The sequence below is a fragment of the Neopelma chrysocephalum genome, unplaced genomic scaffold, assembly GCF_003984885.1.
Source record: "Neopelma chrysocephalum unplaced genomic scaffold, ASM398488v2 Primary Assembly neopelma1_42, whole genome shotgun sequence".
Taxonomy (NCBI): Eukaryota; Metazoa; Chordata; class Aves; order Passeriformes; family Pipridae; genus Neopelma; species Neopelma chrysocephalum.
Window position 1 is genome coordinate 4454014 of NW_020897700.1, and position 23721 is coordinate 4477734.

General features: G+C 34.9%; 1 protein-coding gene across 2 annotated transcripts in view; it reads right to left on the reverse strand.

Annotated features, from left to right (window-relative positions):
* Positions 1-23721, reverse strand: part of SGCZ (sarcoglycan zeta) — a 451809-nt gene that overhangs the window by 169416 nt on the left and 258672 nt on the right. The window contains exon 3 of one of the 2 annotated variants that reach the window (XM_027676459.1): positions 22569-22763. In XM_027676459.1, the coding sequence (XP_027532260.1) occupies positions 22569-22763 (195 nt within the window). Of the gene's footprint in view, positions 1-14576; positions 14617-22568; positions 22764-23721 lie in introns of those variants that run through there. The other variant, XM_027676460.1, reaches the window with a different exon arrangement.

Sequence of the window (23721 nt, forward strand, 5' to 3'; positions counted from 1 at the left end):
ATGCCCAGGAATATAGAAAACATCATCACTGATACATGATACAGGACCTCCAAGATATGCGTCACCTTCGAGAAATAAAAGAACAGCAAACATAACCTAGAATGGTATACAACATCCAATTCATAAAAGGCCACCAAGGTTAATCCAGAATGGCAAAATGGTATCAAGAATCTAAATGCTTCCAGGGTATATTACTGTTACTAATACATAGGCCTTACTCATTATTCTTTTTCCTTGTATTTCCACAAGGAATTTTCACACAATTAGATATGCAATGCTATGGTAATCATTACTTGACAAAAAAAAAAATCAGTAGAAAGTATACGACACAGAAGCTGAAGAGCGAAAGAAAGTAGTTTTATCTTTTCTAGCAAATACAAAATGTATATCCAAACCAGTAATACTGCATCACAATTTTAAAAATAATTCTCATAATCTAAATCATGAGGCATGAAATCAGCCATCTATGATAAAAAATTAATACTAACCAGGAGTTAGCCTTTTGTGCCATTATATTTACTACCTTAGATTTTATACAAAACAGTAAAATTTTGTGGTTCTATGTGTATCTTTTTTATTATCTAATTAGCTTTTTCACTTATAAATCTCTTTGTGTAAAGAGATTAAAAATTAATGTTTGCCACCATATCCAGGCTTATAACCTTCCTGAGACAGAGAGGCTGACTGAATCCTCTGCAAAATGTAACATTCATTTTCTAAATGCAAATTTTCCCAGTCCAGAAGAAATTTTGTTCCACTCATGTCAGTTGTTCCTATAGCTTCCTATGATAAAATCTCTATCAGATATATTCAGATAGCATTAAGCTATTAATTTATTTATCTTTATTGTTTATTAAATTTTACTTATGTTGAAAATGCATTAAGAAGACATGTTTATTGACTCAGTTGGAATATATTTTCAACAGATTATTTCTCAAAGAATCAAGAAAAACCCTATTGCTGAGTCTGAACAGCTCTGTTAGTACATGCTTGTTACATGTTTATCCATGTGAAATTATATCTAAAGTTGTGATATTCCATACAGTGTTTAATTCATCTGCAGTTTCTGATAATCACCCGTAGTTCTTAACTGACATGAAACTGAAACCATCATCTACTGACTAATTAACTCTTCCATATGGTTAACATGAAACATACAGAGTAGTGACACTTCACTGAGTGTTGACTGACAATTTCTCTCAGACTACCTCAGTGAAAATTAACTTTCAACTTCAGGAAAGATAACGGAGAGTTTTATTTCCTACTTTCATGTTTCAGTTTAAGATTCATAAATATTCAGGCCTATTATCTCGAAGAAAATAACTAGTAAGATAGTACAAAAGCCAAAGAAGTAATGGGAGGGACAAGATATACTGCTCTAAACAAACAAACAAACACATCCCAATCTTGTTTGAGAAATCATTTTCTGAGTTGTTGTCCTCAAACATACTGAAATTCTGTCAATTCCAGCACCACTGCCACAGACACTCTCCTGGCCAAGGCACAGAACCCTGATTCCATCTCACCTTTCCAACTTAAACTTCTGATTCTTGAGCAGAAAACTATGATTACTTTCAGTTCCAATACTCTCCTAGGGAAAATGTCTGTAGTACCTATGTCTAAGCATGTCTCTTTTTTGTCACATTTTCAGATGTACCTTTGTGTCAACACATGTTTAATGATCAGTGAAAACATAATTTGGCAAATCTGCATTATCTCAGTATCTTTAGGATACTGCAACCCCTAATTTCTCCCTATTTAATAAATCCACCACTTTGGCGGATGATTCCATTTGGCACTTGTAAAATCCAAATTTTCATTTTCATATTGATTATAATATTGTACCTTATCACAAAAGGTGGTGTGGTACTTTACAGAAGGAAGCCACATGAGCCAGCTGAAATCTTCAATGAATTATGAACTTTGGTATTAATATCCTGTTTATGAATGACTTGTAGCATTATCTGGAGGAAGAAAAAAGGGTGATCAAGAAACATTAAACAATATTTTACTCACTTGGCATTACTTTTTACACAAATTACACCACTTTTCAAAGCATGCTATCCTTTGCTTTTCATCCTGTATTTTTCCTGGTATTTCAGGATCAAAGAAGGCTAAATTTTGTGATGCAAGGTGTTAGAGCCAATTTTATTTTCTCTCTATTCCACTACGGTGTTAAACCTCTGTTGTCCTTCTTCAACTACATCTACTGCCACATTGCTATAATGTAGCCCTCAAAATCTCAGAACCTTAAATCTGTAAGATGGGAGAGCATTGGGGAAGCACTACTATACACTTGCTCTGGTCTACATTCTTTCCTACACAAGCATTATTTGCTGTTGTCAGAGATAAGATATTGAACTTGGGTCTCTTGTATGATAATTATGTCATCAAGTAATTTATCTCAACAATGTTACTTTTAGGGAAGGTCATGAAGGAACAGAGGTTTTCAATAGTTCTCTGTCAACTATGTTAACTCTCTCTATATCTGTAGCAAAAGTGCATAAAAGAAAGTAGCTAGAGAAAAATGTCTTTGTTAACAGCTGGATTTCAAAACAGTGGCTTTGGTTAAGTAACAGTATTTAAATGTCAAAAATCAGCATGTAGATTATGGGGACAGAGAGAAGAGTTATTGAAGTTTTAAATGAAAATTGGATCTTTATTTGATTGAATCAATATTTTTCCTATGGAATTAAAAAAATAAATTGTAGTACTTCAAGTAATAAATGTAATTGTAGCTATAAAGTATATTTCTGTATATCCTTTCCTAAACTGTGCATTACAAGTTGTTTACTTAAAATTAATTTTCAGTTGTGAGAATAACTTGCAGTAATAGTTTCAACCCTTCAAGTGAAGAGAAGAATACATTACTATAGATTAGACAACACATCTTAAAAAGCAGTAGAATTATACAACAACTAGTATTTCAGGTGTTCTCTACTCAGCCTTAGATTTTATTGTGAAACCATGATCATCAGATATTTGCAGAAAGGCAAGACAAACACCTGATTTGAGCAATCAGCCTCCATGTCCACAGTCTCTCCTCACTAAAATTTCAGAAATCTTTTGACCTCACACAGAATGCCAGGGGTCAGCTCGCACAAGCAGCATAAAATCAGATGTGTCATATTGTTCAGTATCTGTTCCTAACTTCGCACAAATGCTTCCCTGGAGAACACAGGGCTGTCAGCATCAATAATTCTATGCTAATCCATCAACTTTTACCTATATTTTGTCTCACTAATTATACTCCTTATTACTTATTTAGTTACCTATACCTAGCTAATGAGGCTCAAATCAACACCTAGAAATTGTCGACTTAATTTGCATTGAAGTGATGATATTTTTTCTTTTCTCTCTCTTTCCTTCCTTTTCTTCCTTTTAAATCTTCTCTCATTTTCAAGACTCAGCCTATATTCTCCTTTTTCCTCTGCCTTACTGTAAGCCTGTGTCATGGTTTGAAAAGGCCCAAAATCCAATTCCGATTCCTAGCCCTCCACCCACATCTCAACCCCATGTGAGATGGGTTTTCCAGACAAAAACACGAGACTCAATATGGGGGAAGGAATATATTACAAAGACTATACACATAAATAAATACTATAATACACTGCATACAATCTTAACTTTATATCTATCTCTACCATGACAATAATATTTACAATGGGCCAAATCTCTTCTCTCTCCAAATAAAAGTCTAGGAGAGAAGAAGAAGAAAAGACCCCTTCCAGTCTTTTTAGCAGCAGGTCTCTCTCTCTCTCTAGGCAGTAGGCTTTCTGTGTCTTCTCTTCTAGGCAGCAGTAGTAGTTGCTGGCTCTCTGCCAGCACACACGAGGGAGGTCTTCCAAGCCTCTCTCGGCCCCCGTCTTCAAACAGGGGGTCTTTCCATGGGCTGCGTAACCCCAGACACGGCCGCTACACCATGGTCATATCACGAAGCACGGGGGTCTTCGTGACAGTCTGGTATCCTCAAGGAAATCAAGCCCCTGTGCAGAGCTCTCATGCTCTGACTCAAAGATGGCTGCCAGCTTCTCTGAAGCTGCAGCAAGGAGGGGGGGAAAAGCCCAAGGTCACCCCCTCCACACACATTCCTTTGGCCATCCTGGCTGAGCTCTCAGGAGGTCGGAGCTTCTTTGCTCCTCTCTGTAGTGCATACTGCACTTTAGGACTCCACTCAGTCCACCACCCCCTCCTCTTTCTCAGAGGGGTCTCTAGTGAGTTTGGGGGTTTTGGTTTGTCCAGTTCTTACCCTCCGAAACTCTCTTCCTGCTGCTGGCTCGGGTCTCTTGTCCTGCTTTTCTGCTGCTGGCTCTTCTCTTTTCCTTCTCTTTAGACAGCTCTCTGTCTGCCCTGGTTGCATACTGGCTTATGTTGTTCCTTTGGTCTTTATCAGTTGGCTCTTTGCCACTGTTCTTCGGACGCTGCTGTCCCTGCTGCTCCGTCACCCACTCGCAGTGGAGAAAACTCCTTCGGCATCTCAGACACAGGTACTTAGTTCAGTTCTGAGTCCCTGCAGCCCCCCAACCGGGGGCTGGGGGGGGCAGAGGCCCCCAAGGGGCCGGAGCCCCTTCTCCTCGTGGCCTCTACAACATGGCCACCTCTTCTTCTTACCACAAGAACCACTGTTTCTCTTCCGGTCTCCAGAGATATGTTTATATTTTGCAGGAGCACTGATTGGGTAAAGCCCCAAGGGTCACCACCCCCTGGGGGTTACCACTTTCTTAGTTTCAGGGGGAAAACCTGGCTCAAACCACTACAGCCTGAAATCACTTCTTACTAAAGATCTCACTAAAGACCTTTCTCTCCTTTTATTTACATCCTCTCAATTTTTGTAGTATCTTATAGAGCTTAGAGACAGTCTTATCATATGTAATAAATATTTCTGAAAGAATTCTGGCATCCAGCAATTGTGCGTATTTAATGTCATCACCATATCATGAAAGATCATAATGGTTAGAGGCCAAATGCATTTCTAAATTAATATAAAATTTATAGCCCTCCATTAATTGGACAAAGTAATAATAGAACAACTAATGAGTACCTTCTAGATATTTCAAGCACTTTTAGCATACTTAAATATTTCAAGATAAATTTAAACCCATAAATCATATAAAAATGAATGTGCAGTGTACTTCATGCTTCTCTGCTAACACATACAGGCCACATCTACAGTGGCACAGTGAAAATGCACACATAAAGAACACATTGCCAGTACTGCTAAATATGCTAGCATTTATCTTACAGTTATATGAAAGGTAATTATAATTTTTAAGAATAGACTTGTATTTCCTCTAGAAGAGACTTTCAGAGAAAGTTAAACCAAGTGTCTACTTCCACTGAAAGATAATAAAGTATATTCAGTATATATTCAGTATAGTTCCATGTGAATAAAATGCCAACTCACTTCAAGAACCCAGTTTTAGGTATATTTCAGAGTATATCTCTGTGCTTATAAAACTTTGTGTAGTCCTACATTAGACACTTAAAAAGAGTAAGGAGTACAGTTATTGGTTTTGTCCTGCTTTTCGTATCTTCCTTTTCTCTTTTCTTTCTTTTTCTATTGCTTACTCTATCCCACTTGTTTTTGACTCTCATTTCCTTTTTCTTTATTTTCCAAAACTATACTAGTCGATTACTATCAGAAAAGCTTTTTTAATGTTTATTTAAAGACAGTTTATTACTAACAAAATGACAAAATCCATGAAATAAAAATCAAATACTTGTGCAAGTACTCCAGGTGGTGTCTCATGAGAGTGGAGTAGAGGGGAGAATCGCTTCTTTTCATGCAGCCCAGGATCCAGTTGGCTCTCTGAGCTGCACACTGATGGGTCATGTCAAATTTCTCATCAGAAGAAGAGAACTGACCCCCACATCCTTCTCCTCAGGGCTGCTCTCATTCAAGTTTTCCAATAACTTCCATTTAGAAGTAATAAATCATTAATATTCACAGCTAAGAAACTGCAAAGAGTGCTAAAAACCAAACTGTGATTTTCATAGTCCTTGTCCAATGATTTATTCAGAAGACTAGAATACTTCTTTTCAGTACATCATTCTGCTAATGCTGTCACCATTTTAATTTTAGAGATCTAAAAATCATGTATTGTTTTTCATTTTGAAACATATTGCTTCCTGAGGCTAATACATCTATTAGCTAAGAAACCTTTTTTATATGAAATATGGTCTTTTTTCTTTATTTCAACTTCTCCATCTCATAATTCTTTTTCAATCTCATAATTTTTTACCACACTAGGTTAGTCCTTTCTTCTCCCTCACATTTCTTCTTCCCTTGTCAATACATCCTTTCCTGCACATCCTTTAACTTTCCCTTTGCAGCATGATGGAATTCAAATGCATACAACAGATTTTGAAGTGTAGCTATATGAGTAATTCCACTGACATAAAATTAGAGTAGTTAAAGTATTTTATTTCTTGGAGTTTCTCTCCTCATGCTCGTCACTATTATGTGACTATATTCAAGTAGCATACAAGTAATATCAGTTACATGGCAATGAGTGATATTGATTAAGACAATGGATTGCGGGAAAATAGGGAAACAGTTAACACTTGCTCCAGAGGAGGGCCACCAAGCTGAGCAGAAGGATGGAGCACTTCTCCTATGAGGAAAGGCTGAGAGAATTGAGATTGTTCATCTTGGAAAAGAGAAGGCTTCGAGGTGACCTAATTGGGGCCTTCCAGTACCTGAAAGGAATTTACAGGAAAGATGGGGGAAAGCTCCTTACAAGAGCATGTAGTGACAGGACAAGGGGAAATAGGTTCAAATTGAAAGACAGTAGATTTAGATACGATATTAGGGGGAAATTCTTTACTGTGAGGATGGTGAGGCACTGGAACAGGCTGCCCATAGGAGTTGTGGATTCCCCATTGCTGGAGGTGATTAAGTCCAGGTTGGATGGGGCTCTGAGCGACCTGGTCTACCTGAAGGTGCCCCTGCCCATGGCAGGGGAGTTGGAACTAGATGATCTTCAAGGTCCCCTTCCAATTCAAAACATTCTATAATTCTTTGATGATTCTATGATTCACTTATAAAAGTGAAAAAAAGGAAACATAGTTTGACTTATTTTGTCATTACCTGAAGACTTATGAAGTTTTTGCTGACTCATGTACTTTTAAAAATTTGATAGACTTTAGAAGGCTGCTTTTACACAGGCATATAGATTTGGGTTGCTTTCTAAGGAAACTAATCTAATAAAAACCAGGAGAAAGTTGAAGCACTTAATAAAAAGACCATTTTTGTCAAAAAAAAAAAAGACACTAAAAATATACAAGGCTTTTCTGCTTTCACTTTACATTAAATTTAGATTGGAAAGGTTGTTTTGTCTCTTATATTGAGTGGGTTTTAGTTTCTGGGTATTTTTGGAAAATGAACACCTCAGATATCATTAATACTAACACCATACCTCTAATGTGCTGTATGTGGATCAGAGACTGTTTTCATTTGCTTCAGTTGATAGTTGAAAAAAAACTATATATAAAATTATATATATAAAAAACTATATATAAAATTCTATAAAGAAATAGTGGAGGTGGATTTTTTTTCTAGTATTGTTAGTTTCAAGATTCAGTATGGAAGATATTCTAGTATTCTGTGATGATACTCTACTTCAAAGAGATTAAACAACTCCAACCACATAGGCAAAGTGAATTAAAATTTTCATTATATTATGTTTCTATAGCTAAATCTTAAAGTACATCAAATCTGATTGTATGGAAAATCTTCTGGGAGTCCTTGCTTGTACATTGACTTGATCACGATCAGAGGGCAAACAAGGAATGAATATGAATATGCAGCCAGCCTAAGAAAGGCTGTCTGTGATCCGCGTGTGTACTTGTGTAAGTACACATGTGTGTTTCATACACACATATGAAAACACAAAGGGCTTGCATGCCTACACCAGAATGGAGTAGACACACAATGGATTCTAGAAAGATAGAGATAGCTGAAACATGCTTTTGCTTCCCTAACTTGTAATAAACAGCAAATAGAAAATAAAGAAAGTAAAGCAACCTCATCCGAGCTACTCATATAGTGGCCTCTTCCTTGTAGATTTTACAGAGGGATGGAGAGAGAGATCTGAGAATAAGCACAGATATTATTCTAGGTATATGGTGGGGTTTTTTAAATAAATTTTAGTGGATTTAATCCACTGTAATAAACAAACTAGTTAGATGGACTATTTAGATCTTCTGCCAACAAATACTAATAGCCTGCCAGCATATTTCAGCTGAGCTTATTACTTCAAGAATCTGTGATTATATTGTATCTTGTTTTATACTCTATACTTATTTTTATTTTCATTGAAGCAATGGTTTAAATATGTTCAGAATTTTTAAGAATATTTAAGAATTAACAGCTGTTTTGTTTTACTTTTACTTTACATGTAACTCAGGTTTCACCTGAACACTATGGTATTCGAAGTATTTTATTCACACACACTATGAATCCAAAATCCATTAAAATTTGCCTTCAGACTATAAAAATATTTTATTTGTACATAATAATAATAACAACAACAATAATAAATTGTAATAAATTCCTTTATCTGCCATTGAATTTTATTTTCTTGAAAATAAATGCTTTGTTAACTTTCAGCAAGCTACAGGTTACAGGTTTATTAAATCTTAAAACAGAAGTATAACAGTCCTTTGACAGGATGAAAGCTCAGATAACAATTCATAACAGGATATTTATTTTTCCACAGTTCATATTAAGAACTGCAGATCAGAACACTTCGGCTAAATATCAGAAGTGCTGTGAGGGTTTATAGAAAGCATATCCCCCCAAAGTTCTATATCTGCCACAGATTTTGCGTTGCCATACTCTTTGCCTTTTTTTCCTGTCCAACAGGACCTGCCTAAGTACCACAAAAAATTGTGATCCTTTGGTAGCCATGACAAAGGGATTTCCGTAGAAGCATTCTGTAGATGGCGTTTCTTTAGAGTAAAAGAGGACTTCAATTTAAAGAGCTGTGGCAATTATTTAAATTGAGGTCAATTATAGAAAGAGAACTTCATCTAATTTATAACAGTTCACCTATTTCATCTGTTTGACTTAAATACCAAATATGTTTACCTACATCATTAATTAAAAAGGAAACAAAACACAAAGGAACAAAAAAACTAACCAAACAAGAACTAAATCAAACAAAATATCTGACCAGAGATAAGAGATTACTTGATTTCTTGGACATGGATAGTTCTTCCATTCAAATCTTTCCTACAAAGGTTTTCCCTGATGGGCTCAATAAAAAAATAAAAATAAAATGAACAGATTATCGTAATTTATTCTCAAGAAGGAAGGTAGATCACATCTACAAAACAGATCCAATTGCATTCTTTTTAAGAGACTCTACAGAAGCAATCTATTTCCTCTTAGTAGGATCTTTCATTGTGGCCATGAAAAACAGAAAATGTACTGTAGGGTTTTATTCCCTGTATGTTTTCACAATATTATTATCCTTAAATCCAAATGCAGTAGGAAAGGCTCAGTATGCAAGCTTGCTCTCTGCCCCAACCTTTGTTTTTTCACAGAAGAATATACCAAGTTGGAAGGGACCTACAAGTCATTTTAGGCTTTAATTCTTTCCATCTCCAGTCCCCATTGATTAATTTAACAGAACTGTTTTACAAAGTAGTGGAAATGGAAACAATTAATTTTAAATGTTGTGGAGTAAAAATATAGTCTTCATAACTGAAATAATGACAATACTCGCTAAAACGTATTTTTACATAAGTAATCATTCCAAATCATAAAACAGAAATACGATCTCTGAGCCCAGTGACGGAAACAGAAAATAACAGAGCAAGGGTTAAATATTAAATAAGTTAAATCAGTTTTTTCCCATTAAAACTTCAGAAGTACTGTAAAGATGCAATTACTAACTTACACAAGATTCTAGCTTGAGTATATATATACTATCTTTTAATTTTAAAATCTTACTCCTCTTACTTTTATTAATAGTTTCTCTTTAAGCATTCTATGGTATCTATATTAAAATTACACTCAAGATAATGATAATAATAAAAAAAAATTTCTAAATCTAGTTAAGTAATAAGGTGATTTAATTCACTTTGCAAATTATTTATGAAATTTAAAACTGAGAGAAAGATAGCGTAGAACTAAGCTTAAAAATCAACCCTCTCCCTTTACAGTTAGTATTTTAATTATGGAATAACTAAAACAAACATGAAAACCACCAGGAAATTCAAATGTAACAGTTTACCTCCCTCTTGATAAAAAATAAGATTTGGATGTGTAAGCTTATATCAGTAAACTTATATCAATCAGCCTGGAGAACAAATCCACAAGCGAATTTCTTTTTATTTTTAACTGCTGAAATAGATTTTTATTTTAAATTGACTACTGTAAAAATGAATATATTTTCTAATAGTTATTATCATCATTTGGTAAATAAGTAAAAATGTCAGAGTATGTGCTTTAACATATGATGTGAAAAAATTATTTAAAAGTGTCCTTTGGATTGCATGTTCAGCCAATAAAGCTTACATAGATATTTGTTTCCTCTGCTACTTCTATGTAGCATGATCAGACCCAGAAAGATGGCTTAACTTAATTGTATACTCCTGAAGACAATGAAGGAAACAAGAAAAAGCTCCACCTCTAAAAAATGTCATAGAAGTATGATTTGAAGATGACCAAGTATATATTTTTTAATTTCTATCTATCTATAAATCTACTTTTATTTACCTTCATTAAAATATTATTAAAATATCATCTCTACTGAGCAGAGGAGAATAGGATAGCAATTTTGATTTTCATTCTACAAAAAAAACTCCTTTTCCTTTTTGACTTGTGCCATCACAGTATATAAAAAGATGGGTTAAAATTTGAATTAGTCAAAGTTCCTTTATATTAATTCTGATTTTATTTTTATTATATTTATTCCAATTAGGTTTAGTTGAAGTAGACAGAAACCTGTTACCCTCTTGCACGTCCTTGCATTTATAAACCTGAACTTTGAAGATAACATGAAAAGTAAACATAGTAACTAGAATTTTCTGTTTGGGAAAGCATTTCTTGACAATGCTCTGCTGCTTAGACAGATGCCAATGAGGTGAAAGGAAAGAAAGATCTATAAATAAAACCAATTCCATGCATCATAAAGATGCATATTCCATTATTAGAGATGTTAAAATATGTATCTGGGGTTTTTTTGTTTTGGGGTTTTTTTAAAGATTCAATACATCCAAAACTCTCAAGATCTTACACAAGGCCATACATAATTTGTTTTACTTAACTGAACATCACAGTAAAATAGTCATGACTATGTTATTATCATGATGGACACTGATGTGACAGACAGAGTATGCTTAGTCTTGCCTGCAATAATGAATCATTAGACAAGCTCTGATGGACTAGGCTTTTCCAAAAAGACAGTCAAATTTATATTACAATCAAGAGCTTTAGGACTGTGTATTAACATTGACTTTTATTTTGTGCTGGTTCCCCTACTTCTACAATATCTCTGGCAATATCATTTATATTCTGCTTTTATTGGATTTCTTGATTTTTATACCTAGCAGTAAAATGTGACTGTCAGGCATAAATAAGACATCCCCATCAGTGCTGCATCTTTTGGGTAAAGGTCTTGAAAATTTTTCTCCTCATTCGCTGCAGGACAGACAAGCACCTTATTCAAATTTTTTATTAAAAAAAAAAAAATTCCTTGCATTTGATTCATCATTTAAGCCTGTCTGTGATTTCAACAACACATCTAATATCCTGACTTATAAGAAAGAAGAGGGAATACTCTGACACATAAGATACTTATCACTATGTATTCCATCTTATCTTTCCATTTCTTTTTTATTATAATTCCTAGATGTACTAGGTCTAATTTAGGCTAGATTTACAGGAGTACATTCTGCTCCTGTACACAGACTTGTATTTATTTCAAGATGGAAAATTTGTACAAATAAAAGCAGGATTCCAAGCATAGACTGTTATTTTTTTATTGCCCTCTATACTCACATAAATAATTCCAAAAACAGAAAGGAAAGAACTCTGACATATATCATTATTCATACAGACTGTTGGTGCCTTCAAGTAACTAAAATTTGTTTAAGTGGTTTGATATCTCTCCAATCACTGCTAAATAAACTTAAATAAACTTGGCCCAAACCATAAAATTAACTCGGTCTGATTTAGTTGCCCTACTTGAGACAAACATGGTGATGCATTAGCCTTCTTTTCTTTCCGTGTAATGACTTTCTATTGATTATTTTCTTGAACCCCAATACACAAAATTAATTTCTTTTCTCCTTTTTCCCTCTCACTAAAAATTATTTCTTTTCTCCTTTTTCCCCCTCACTAAAAATGATTTCTTTTCTCCTTTTTCCCCCCTCACTAAAAATGACTGCACACAATAACACTCTTCAAACATCTGCTATTCAAGCTATGCACTTGGACAAATCTAAGTGTCAGAACTAGCTTACTCGATAAAATTTTACAAATGCAAAATTTTATTTATGTAATATTCTCTTGAAAATCTCATTTTCTACAAACACTAATGTCATGCTTGAATACACATGGAAAGGAAACAGAGCCAAAAGCCAATAATGGAAATTAAGTTAATTCAATTTTCATGAAAGCAAATATTTTCTGAGATACTTGTTCCAGCCTATTTACAGAGTAAATGATTAAGAATAAGCTGTCCAGTAAACATTGGTTTACTCAGCTTAAATACATTATTATTATTTCACAGAAGGTAAATGTCCATAAACTGAATATATATATATATATTTTTTTCATTTTCAACTAACCTACCACATCAATTTAAGTTGTTGTTTCCTGCTTCTGTACATTCTGTAGCCACACTCAGTGTCCTTTTTGAATGTTAAGACCCTTATAAGAGATTGCACCAGTCATGGTTTAACGAACAATCAGATTCACTCCAGTGAATGGTAGAAGAAAATGAAGCCATCCACACTTAATTTGAAACATTGGACAAGCTACCTGTGGCAAGCTGGTCTGCTGATGTGGCATAAAGCTGACTCTAAATCAGTCCTGACACTTCATGAAACAAATCCAAAGCAATGAGACAAATGAGCAAGAAGTGACCTTGTGCAGGCAAACATCTCTTTAAGTTCTCAATGCATGTCTATAAAGTAAACACTGTTTATAGACAGTTTTCCCTATGAAGTCAAGACCTGGATAGTACAGTACAATTTTCCAAAGCCACTGCAAGGTCAGGTTGAAATGGCTTAAACAATTGTATAAATAGATTATATTTTTCTATAGTTAATTAAATCACATTTTTACAAGGTTATATAGGGTGCAAAGTATTTATTTCATTTTTCTATTGGGAACTTTATTAGTACTCTGACATTAAATCCGCATGACCAAATAAATATAAAAATGAGAAATTAATTATATTCCATTCTTTCTTCATCAGACATAATTCATAACAATGAATACCAAAATGTACAGATATATATCTCAGGAATAAAATAAATATTTAAAATCTGCATTCAGCCACCCAGAATCAGTAATGTAACCTGCACATTAAATGACAGCAGTTCATATTTGCTGAGACGTGCTATTAAATAAGACTGTTTTAAACAGTACCTTCCTACTTTTTACCAAAAGATTTTTTTGCATGAGATGCCTAGTACTATAAAATACCTAACGAAATATGTTCAACAGTGGCTAGACTGTTCATGCAAACTGTTGCCATATGTATGTGTAACAAATAGGAGATTGCAAACTTGACTTCAGATTAGTTGCCTTTCCATTGTGACACAACAGATTTTATATTACTATACAGTCAAGTAAACCTACACCATACTTGCACTGACACTGATATTTTTTTCCTCCCAACAAGTGCTAGGAAAGGAGGCATACATTACAGGAGGTGCATATATAAAATGAGATAAAAAAGTGATTTAGAAAAACAGTATTAGGAATACCTAAAATGAATTCTGCACTGTACTCAGGACAGCAACTATGTGAAATGCTCAATATAGACTAAGAACAAATCAGTTCATTCCTACCTACTGCACTCCAAATTAGAGGACAAAAGTTTTACAAAATACCCTCCAGCTCTACAAAGTTTTGCTTTTACATGCATGTTAACAAATGGGATGAAAAAGTCCAAGTAAAATTAACTCATAGCAAGATTCATTTGTTGACATGCTATGAGTAAGTGTTTGAATTAACGTGGAGCTCACAGATTCATTCAAGAAGCTGAAGTTTCTGTTTTCCAGTGCAACATAAGAAGGAGATGAGAACAGAGTCATATAAATAAGACTTTGTGTGTGTGTGTCTGTATACATGTGCATATGCACACGTGTATGGTTTCTAATACTAATTTTAGCTAGCTGAAAGTTTTTTAAACATTTTTTCAAATGAATTATAAGTCTAAGCAGAAAATACTCCTGAGGAATATACAGTTATTTCATAGGAATTTTCAATAAAGTTGTTACAAGGATGATATGCAATGTTTGAAACTAAGAAATAGTAAGTTAGATGTCATGTATCTATTAAAAAGAAACATCAGAAATCATAAGAACAAATAGCCTATGGGTAGAACACTTACCTGGGACATGATCTACATTGGAGACTGCATGAATTTGAACCTTGGTCTCCCATATCTTGACTAAGTTTCTTATCAGAAATAATTAATGATATTGCCTGCTCTGGACTGGAACTTTCTCACTACAAAAAAACAAAAAAGGAAACAAGAGCTTTCTTGCATTCATCCCAAAATGGGACACCCAGTTCTTGAAAACTAAAGTACTGGTGGATCTAGAGAAATAGTTTTCTGTCTAGTTAAGAGATAACAAATTTTGAAAATGAGATAATTTACAGTTTTAAATGTATTATTGACAATAAATTATTGTCATTGAAATAAGATAAATCTGCAGATGTGACAGAAAATATTTATTAAATATCCACCAACTGCTACTATTACTATTTATTCAAAACCTAACAACAAACTGCTGCCTTCATCAAATGAAAAAAGTTTTCTTTTTAACAAACAACAAAATTATTGTTGAGTAGAGAAACATACAGCTATAAACTTCATAAATTTGAAATGCCAATCTGCTACAAATTGGACATGTCTCAAAAATTAGCTAAGAAATGGAAAAAAACCTTGTCTTAATTCTATTTGAAGTTGTGTTAGCTGTCATGGGCAAACACTATCTTCATCACATAGATCAGCAGAACCAACTGAACTGATAACAGAATACTACTTTGAACATCATATAAAGAGATACAGGTGACCAAAGAATCTTAAAAACCTAACTGTTCATATCACTCTCGTGCTTGTTGAGAAATGGACGACTATACAGTATAGTTTCAAAAATAAATTATTTTCATTTTCTTCAGTATGTGAAGACAGTTTGCTATACATCTAGATAAAAACATTGAACATAGCTGCTTTAGTTCTGTACCACTAAAACTTTAAGTATTGAATTATAAGTTTAATGGACAAACTGTACTTTTAAAGAAGTTGTGTTTTCTCTGTCTTGGATATTAAGATCAGAAGTGTGTTTGTGTCCCAACAACATATTAAGTTAAATATTTGAAAGATTTCCTCATTCTTGCACAGCAACCAAAACCCAGAACAATATATTTCTGTTTACTGGTGTGTATAAGTAATTTAAATATTTTATTATCATTCAGACTTAGATTTTTGCAGATCTGAAAGTTTCTAACTCTAAAAGTCAAACTTTTAAAGGAACATAGGGACAACCTATAACGATGTACAGAAGAGTTGATGGTTGCATATATCTGTCTTATTATATATGCTGTCACACAAAAAAGAAACCATGTTTAATTCGTTTGTGTGTCTTCCAGCAGACATTCAACTTGCAAACTACCTGCTGTCCAAACAACTTGAAGCCAGGGCTAGGCAACCAGCAACAAGAGTATGTTCAGTTGTGAGCATGAAACACATGAGTTCTATCCAGTAAATTTAAACTGCTGTTTATGCTCCGCTTATGTCTGAAGCTAAAGTGGTGTTCAAATTCCCTCAAGAAATAACTGTCTTAACCCAGGTGATAAGTTGTCTCATTCCTGATCTTAAAAGTAATTCCCATGGTAGTACTGACAAGTGGAGTCTAATGTATCAATACAGACAACATTGTGCCAAGACAGCAGTCAAAACTCACTGGAACACTGTAAGACAAAATATCTGAAGTGGATAACGGCATTCTTAGAGGGGGTCACAAAATAAGTCTTTTAATACGTGGATTCCTAAGGGGAAATCAGAATATGGAGACACACAGAACCAAAAGTACAACCAAAACCAGTAAAATAATTTGGTGCTTATAATTCCTAGGATATGTGGCTGTTATGGGCCAACCAAAAAGAGATGCTAAGAACTAAAGGGGTTCACACTGGCATTTTTTCTACCATTACAATTTTTTCAGCTTTACCAAACTCCAAACTTCAATAATGTAATAATAATGTCATATTAAATAACTGTCAATATCAATGCCAATTGTGTACATATTAGAAAATGTATAAATGCCCAGTTATTAAATGTCTCCCCCACCAAGAGGGGGACTTAGGTTTCTGTGCTGATTGCCCCACGTTATTTTACAATGTCACTTCACAGCAGTAAGAGGACTACTTCGAATTTGTTTTTTAAAACTAACTTGAAACACCTGCAGAAAACTTTCAGTCAGGTATTTCTACACTGGTATTTGGTTAGTAACAAAAATGTATGGTAAATCTCTTTTACTGAATAATTAATCAGATTGACAGAGTGTCAATATACTTCATTCAGTAACAGCTATATGAAGAATAAATTATATAAAATTATAGTTCTACTGAGGTTAGAATAACTTAAAGATGGTAGAAAATAAAAATTGTATCAGAGAATAATGCTCAAGTGATTAAATCTTTAAAAAAATGTAAGCTAATCACCTACGTTATGGTCCATGCAAATACATAACAACAAAAATAAAGGCACAGCAAAAAACATTTCTTTCCTTACTAGCCTTTAAATTTTATACGTATTACATATGTGAAAGGATGTTATAAACATACAATATGTCCATATTTTATGCTACGTTATGTCACTGAGTTATGACTTGAGTGTCCTATACTTCTTGAAACCCCTAGTATACTAGTTGTGTGGACACAAAAAAAAAGTAACTAGCAGCTTTGAGCTTGATTAAGCACATATAACATAGACTAAGTGAGAGGTAATTACATCCTGATGGAAATTGAAAGACACACATTTCACGGGGGAGCCTGTGAACCATGGCAAGGTTAGTAAAAAAAAAGGAAATTATAAATGTTCCATGAAATTCAAGTCTCCTAAGATTATTATTTTGATATTCACAAAAGTTACAGATTTTAGTTTCTGGCTTGATTTTTCCAATATGTTTTACATATCTCCTTTAAAAATCAGGCTTAAGAGACACGAGGAAAGTTGTGTTCATTCTTGAAGACAGCAGTTGTTTACTTTTCAGGAAAGCATTTCGTACAATCGGTGAAGTTTAAAGTTCAACCATGTGATTCAGAGATTTTGATGGTTCCATTAGGGGACAATGTAAGAGACTGTCACATTATTTTATCCTTACCACTCAGAACAGAGTGTATCCACTTGATGCACGCAAAACAATAAAGAGCTTTATTCCAATAATGAGTTTAGGTCAAGGATTATTTCTGGGTTAAGTTATGGGCAGACCATTTTGTTCAAGGTCAGATCTTCTTCTAATACAGCATTATGAATTATCACTTTCCATGTAAACCCAGGATAGTATGGTGTGTTACAGCTACATGCATCTATCAGTGGAAATGTTGAGAGACTTCTTTGTCCTGAAGGTCTTACATGCTTTCACAGAATCACAGAATCACCAAGGTTAGGAGAGGTGTTCAGGATCACCCTGTCCAACCATCAGCCCAGCATGACCATATCCCCAGGTGCCACATACAGATGCCCCTTGAACACTTCCAGAAATGGTGACTTCACACCTTCCCTGGGCAACTTATTCCAATGCCTAATCACTTTTACAGTGAAAAAAAAAAAAACTAACATCTATTCTGAACCTCCCTTGGCACAACTTAAGACCATTTCTTCTCATCATTTAATGTGAGAGATGGCAGAAGAAAACAACCTTCACCTCACTACAATCTCCTTTCAGGTAGTTGTAGAGAGTGATAAGGTCCCCTCTGAGCCTCTTCTTCTTCAGGCTAAATAACCCCAGCTCCCTCAGCTGTTCCTCATAAGACATGTTTTCTAGCCCCTTCACCAGTTCCCATCTCTGGAACCACTTCGAAACCTCAATATCATTTTAGAAGTGAGGCCAAAAAACTGAACACAGTACTTGAGGCATGATCTCACCATTGCCAAGTACAGAGGGTCAATCATGTCCCAGGTCCTGCTGGCCACACTGTTCTTGATACAGGCCAAGATGCCATTGGCCTTCTTGGCCACACACGTATCTTTCTAAACAGATTATTGAACAGTGAGGTAACACATCTTGAGTACACATTAAAGGACAGTAACACTGAGCTACCAGTGGGGGAATGTCTTTCAAAAAATGATTACTATGTCTCTGATTCCTCTAGGTAATAATCCTTCTGCTGAAGCTCAACTGGAGTTGAAACTGCCAGAAATACGGGGAACAATAAAAAGAGGTTTTTTTCAAATATATTAATGGCAATAGGCAGTGTAACAATAACATCAACCCATTACAGGATGAGGATGGCCACCTCACAAACAGGAATAGAAACAAGGCAGAGGTGTTTAATCTTTGCCTCAGTCTTCAACACTGATGACAGACCAAGGGGGTCTCAGTGCCCTGAGCTAGAGGACCATGACCGTGAGAATGATCAACTCTCAGTCAGTCCTGAAATTGTGTGGGATCTGCTGATCCAGCTGGATCTCTACAAATCTATGGGGCCTGATGGGACTCATCACAAAGCCCCTCTAGATGATTTTTGAGCAGTCTGGGGAATCCGAAGAGGTGCCAGCTGACTGGAACCTGGCAAATGTTGTCCCAATTTTCAAGAAGGGCAAGAAAGAGGACCCTGGAAACTACAGGCCTGTCAGTCTCACTTCAGTGCCTGGTAAAGTTATGGAGAAGATTATTCTGGGAGGTATTGAAAAACACCGGAAAGACAATGTAGTCATGTGGCAGTTTGAGACCCCTAAAATCCAATTCCTGAGTCCAAATCCCCCTCCCACATCTCACCCCAGTGTGAGAGGGGTTTTCCAGACACAACACAAGACTCAATATTGTGGAGTTTTGGGCACCACAACAAAAGAAAAATATGAAGCTATTGGAGAGCATCCAAAGGAAGGCAATGAAGATGGTGAAGGGCCTTGAGGGGAAGCCATATGAGGAGCAGCTGAGGGTACTTGGTCTATTCAGCCTGGAAAAGAGGAGACCGAAGGGAGACTCATCGCAGTCTACAACTTCCTCATGAAGGGAAGAGAAAGGGCAGGCACTGATCTCTTCTCTATGGTGGCCAATGATGAAACCCGAGCAAATGGCCTGAAGTTGTGTCAGGGGAGGTTTAGGTCGGGTATTAGAAAAAGGTTCTTCACCCAGAGGGTGGTTGGGCACTGCAACAGGCTCCCAAGGGAAGTGGTCACAGCACCAATTCTGACAGAATTCAAGAAGCATTTGGATGATACTCTCACGCACGTGGTGTGACTCTTGGGGATAGACCTGTGCAGGGCCAGGGGTTGGACTCAATGATCCTTGTGGATCCCTTCCAACTCAGCATACTCTGTGGTTCTGTCATTACCTTCTGTTTTGCTTATCTGATACATATCATATCAGGGCAATTATTTGTAACTTGTATTTACCTTTCAAGTTTCTGACATTGTACATTGGAAGAAGAGATTGTATCCCTGAAAGTTTCTCTACATTTCCTAGTCATACTACATAATCTGATAAAATGAAACTTGTTTTTACACAATTGTAAATAAACTATATTTTCCTTTTTATTACTTCTTTAGTAAGTTATTCAACATCTGTCCTTAAGAACAATTCACTTCAGTTCTGTCTTACCATGAGATGAGTGGCCTTACAGAAAACCCTGTTTCTCCTCTCTGCATATAAAAAGAGCATGGTATAAGTAGCTCAGATTCAGAATGTGACTTTTATGTGCAAGGTCAGTATATTCAGAAAACTTTTCCAATTGGAAACTTGATCTCAGAAAGGCTTTTATTATGCTAAATTGCCAGTGGCTGCAGCTTTATAGTTAAAAATAGAAAGTCAACAGCTAATATAAATTAACAGTGTTGCAATTGACAGCCAGCAATGACAAACTATGACCTGGCTCTTCATAACCCCTTGAAGTGGTGCAATTACTATTGTTTCTATAAAAAGCTCAACACTGGCATATGCCAAAACAGGAAATAATTTAAAATAATGTCAAAATGTCAAAGCAGTCCAATTTCAGCAATTATTTTATCATGGCTAGATTCCCCTTTTGGGTAAATATTCTTTAGGCTTCTAGCTGCACTTCTGATTTCCTATCACTGCTCAGTTATACAAATAAAATTTCTTGGTTTATATCTACCAAGATATACATACATGGAAAAAAAAATACATATTTTAAAGCTATTGCATTTTTTGTATCATGTATTGCAATAGTATGTATTGCTATTGCAATACATAACTTTAGGTTCATAAACTAAATTATTTTACTCTCAAATATCCACCACTAAGAATGTGACTCCTTCAGACTTGATACAAATTTCCCACTCATGCTCAAATGTGCATGTGAGGACATAAGCATGAAGATATTACTGAACTTTTAACATGACAGGCTTCTAGCAGTCAAGTTTTGAATACATATTCCAATGTGATACTAACTAGTCCAAGCAGAAGACTACCATTCCATGAATCTGCAGAAGAAAACTCATATTCTTCTGTGTATAAATAACAAAATCTATTCAAACAGGATCAAGGAACAGTGCTTATAAAAGTTGAAACAATTTGTTTTCTGCACTAGATTCTTGCACTGATTTAGTGATTCACCATAAACTTTTAACCTTCTAACAAAGCTTTAATGTGCAGGAAAGAAAACTATTTAAAAATTACTTTTTTTTAAATTTAGTTTTAAAAAGATTGCATGATCAAATTCTAAGAGCTTTAAGCTGGATAGTACTGTAATAGCTTCTACCGTGGAAGGTCAAACATTTCCTAGATATGGAAACAGTACTTTCAAATATTCTATTGGAATACAACCTTCTGCACAGAGAAAAATTCTGTGCTTTGTAAAACATCTTCTTATCCTATTCAAATGTCCATTCTCAATTCTCCTCTGGCATAGTAGCAGACCATTTTACTGAAATGAACAGTTATGCCTAAATATATTTCTTGTACAAATCAACAATTATTAATAAGCAAAAATATATATGGATGTCCTATTTTGAAAGTGCATTATGACAAAAAAAAATAAAAAAGAAAAAATAGAACCAAAAAACCAAATCCAGCCCCTGCCTCCAAAAAAGGCAACGCCCCAAATCTTCTCACCAACTCTTCAGCACATGAATATTAAAGTCATACAGTTGTCAAAATATTAATCAAACATTCATCCACAGGTGGCAAACTCAGAAGTATCAATGTATTTGCACAATACATCTCACCAGACAACAGTCTCAGATAACTCAACGCATTACAGAGCACTAACAGATTTAGGACAACTTTAGACATATGTTCTATGCTGCTTTTGTTGGCTGTTTTTTTATTTCCAATAAACTAATGGAGAATAGAAAAGTTCTGTGACCATAGGAATTTGAAATTTATAACCAACTACATCAAAATACGGCTTATGAAGGTCAAAATTCAAAGAGGAAGATTGCACTGATCCTAGCAGAAGCACTACTATTTTAAACTGTTGAGAGTTCTATCTTTTATTTTGATATACAAAAAGACACTAATCTGCTGCCAACTAGTATGCACTTCTACCAGTTTCCACTAAACGCAGACATTCTTTCAAGTGTACATCTGAAATACAGATTTGATAACACTTTGATGATATTAAAGATTCCAGACAGAGACTGTCTCAGAAAAGCATATTACTTTTAGACCTATCCACTTCCCTATCAACACCAAAACAGCTACTCTAAGTTCTAGGTGAAACACAGTTAAAATTGTCAGCAAACTCTAAAAAAAATACTAAGAACAACAAAAGATAAAAAAGGCACCATAATGTTGATCTGAAAAACCCAGTTTCCTCCTAGGAGAGATACCACACAGAACAGATATAGTAAACTCCTACTGATTATTATTCAGTGGTGAGAAGCAACCAAAAGATGTTTGGGGCAGTCATCATGACATTTTTGGTTGGGCAAATAAAAAAAAATCTAAGACCTAGATATATTTTCAGAAGATATGATTAACCAGAAGTATCTGAATACAGGGCACCAGTCCACTCACTGCAAAATATACATAAAAGGTATAAATATCTGAAGTAACACTCAAAGTAGTATATACGATTTTTCACCAAAAATTACAAGATTTCTCTATAATATGGTAAAGGAAAAAAGAAATAAAACTAGCAGTTTGTACGTCAAGAAACGGGGTACATAAAGTTACTTAATACTTACCACTGTGAAATTCATAACCTTCAAAATCCATATTGTCATTGCTAAATTAACAATCATGGTAACCAACAGCAGTAGGACAAAGAAGTATAAGCACCTCTTTCGCCATCCATAAATCCCTACTGGGTAAAACTGAGGTTGCTCAGTCCTTGGAAGGCTGTTCTGTTGTGTTGCTAATATATACTGCTCTCGTGTCATCTGGAAAAGAAAGATGTAAGTATAAGTGAGCACATGAGAGACCTGTTTTTCATATATTTTAGTACATGAAGATTATCTGAGAATGTATAGAAAAAAATCAGTTTCTCTGGACACAGAATGGATGCATTCATCTAGCATTAAGCACATCTGTTGCAGGATTCAAATTGTGTGAACAATTTCTATTGCATTTCTGTAGGCCTTGCTTGACGTGACTTTAGAAGTTGTAAGCTGTAATGTTTATACTTATAGACTGTGTGAAAATATGTAATGTTTATACTTGTTAGCTGTGTGTCTAATTATAAGGTTTGAGAATATAGTATGTTTATAGCAAGAAAGCCTTGAGAAAGTACAGATAAAGGTACACCTGCAGATTTCAGAAAGCCCCTAATTATGAAGGCCTCTACATGCCAAGTATGATTCCAGGCCGCGTGGACAGAACATCAGGTCCAATGAACTGGAGACATGAGATGCGTGTACAGACTGAGCTATCCAATCACCTTGCTGTAAGCATGCGCCCAAAACAAACTAAACTGTATAAAAGTTGACTTAATTAAATAATAAATGGAACATATGGCTGACCACATTGGCCTGTATGCTTTATGTTCATGCCCCTCCATCGATATACATCAATATTATTTTTACTACGCATTTGTAAAGAACTTGGTGGCTTTTGTTGATTTAAAGTAAACCTTTGGTTTCTATTTCAAATTATATTTGCATTTCAAATCTATCAGTAAGAAACTTTTAAAAATAGTAATGTAATCCATGCATGTATCTTACACTGTTTCTGAATGTTGTTTTATTGTCCTTTATAAGGTCATTCAGGAAAATTTGGTTTCTTCTAGTTTTGGCTGAGGTAAAGGTAATTTTCTTCATATAGGTTGTAACCAGTACACTCTTTCATATAAATAGAAAAAAATCTCATCTTTCTGAAATATGTATTTAAAAAATGAAGATA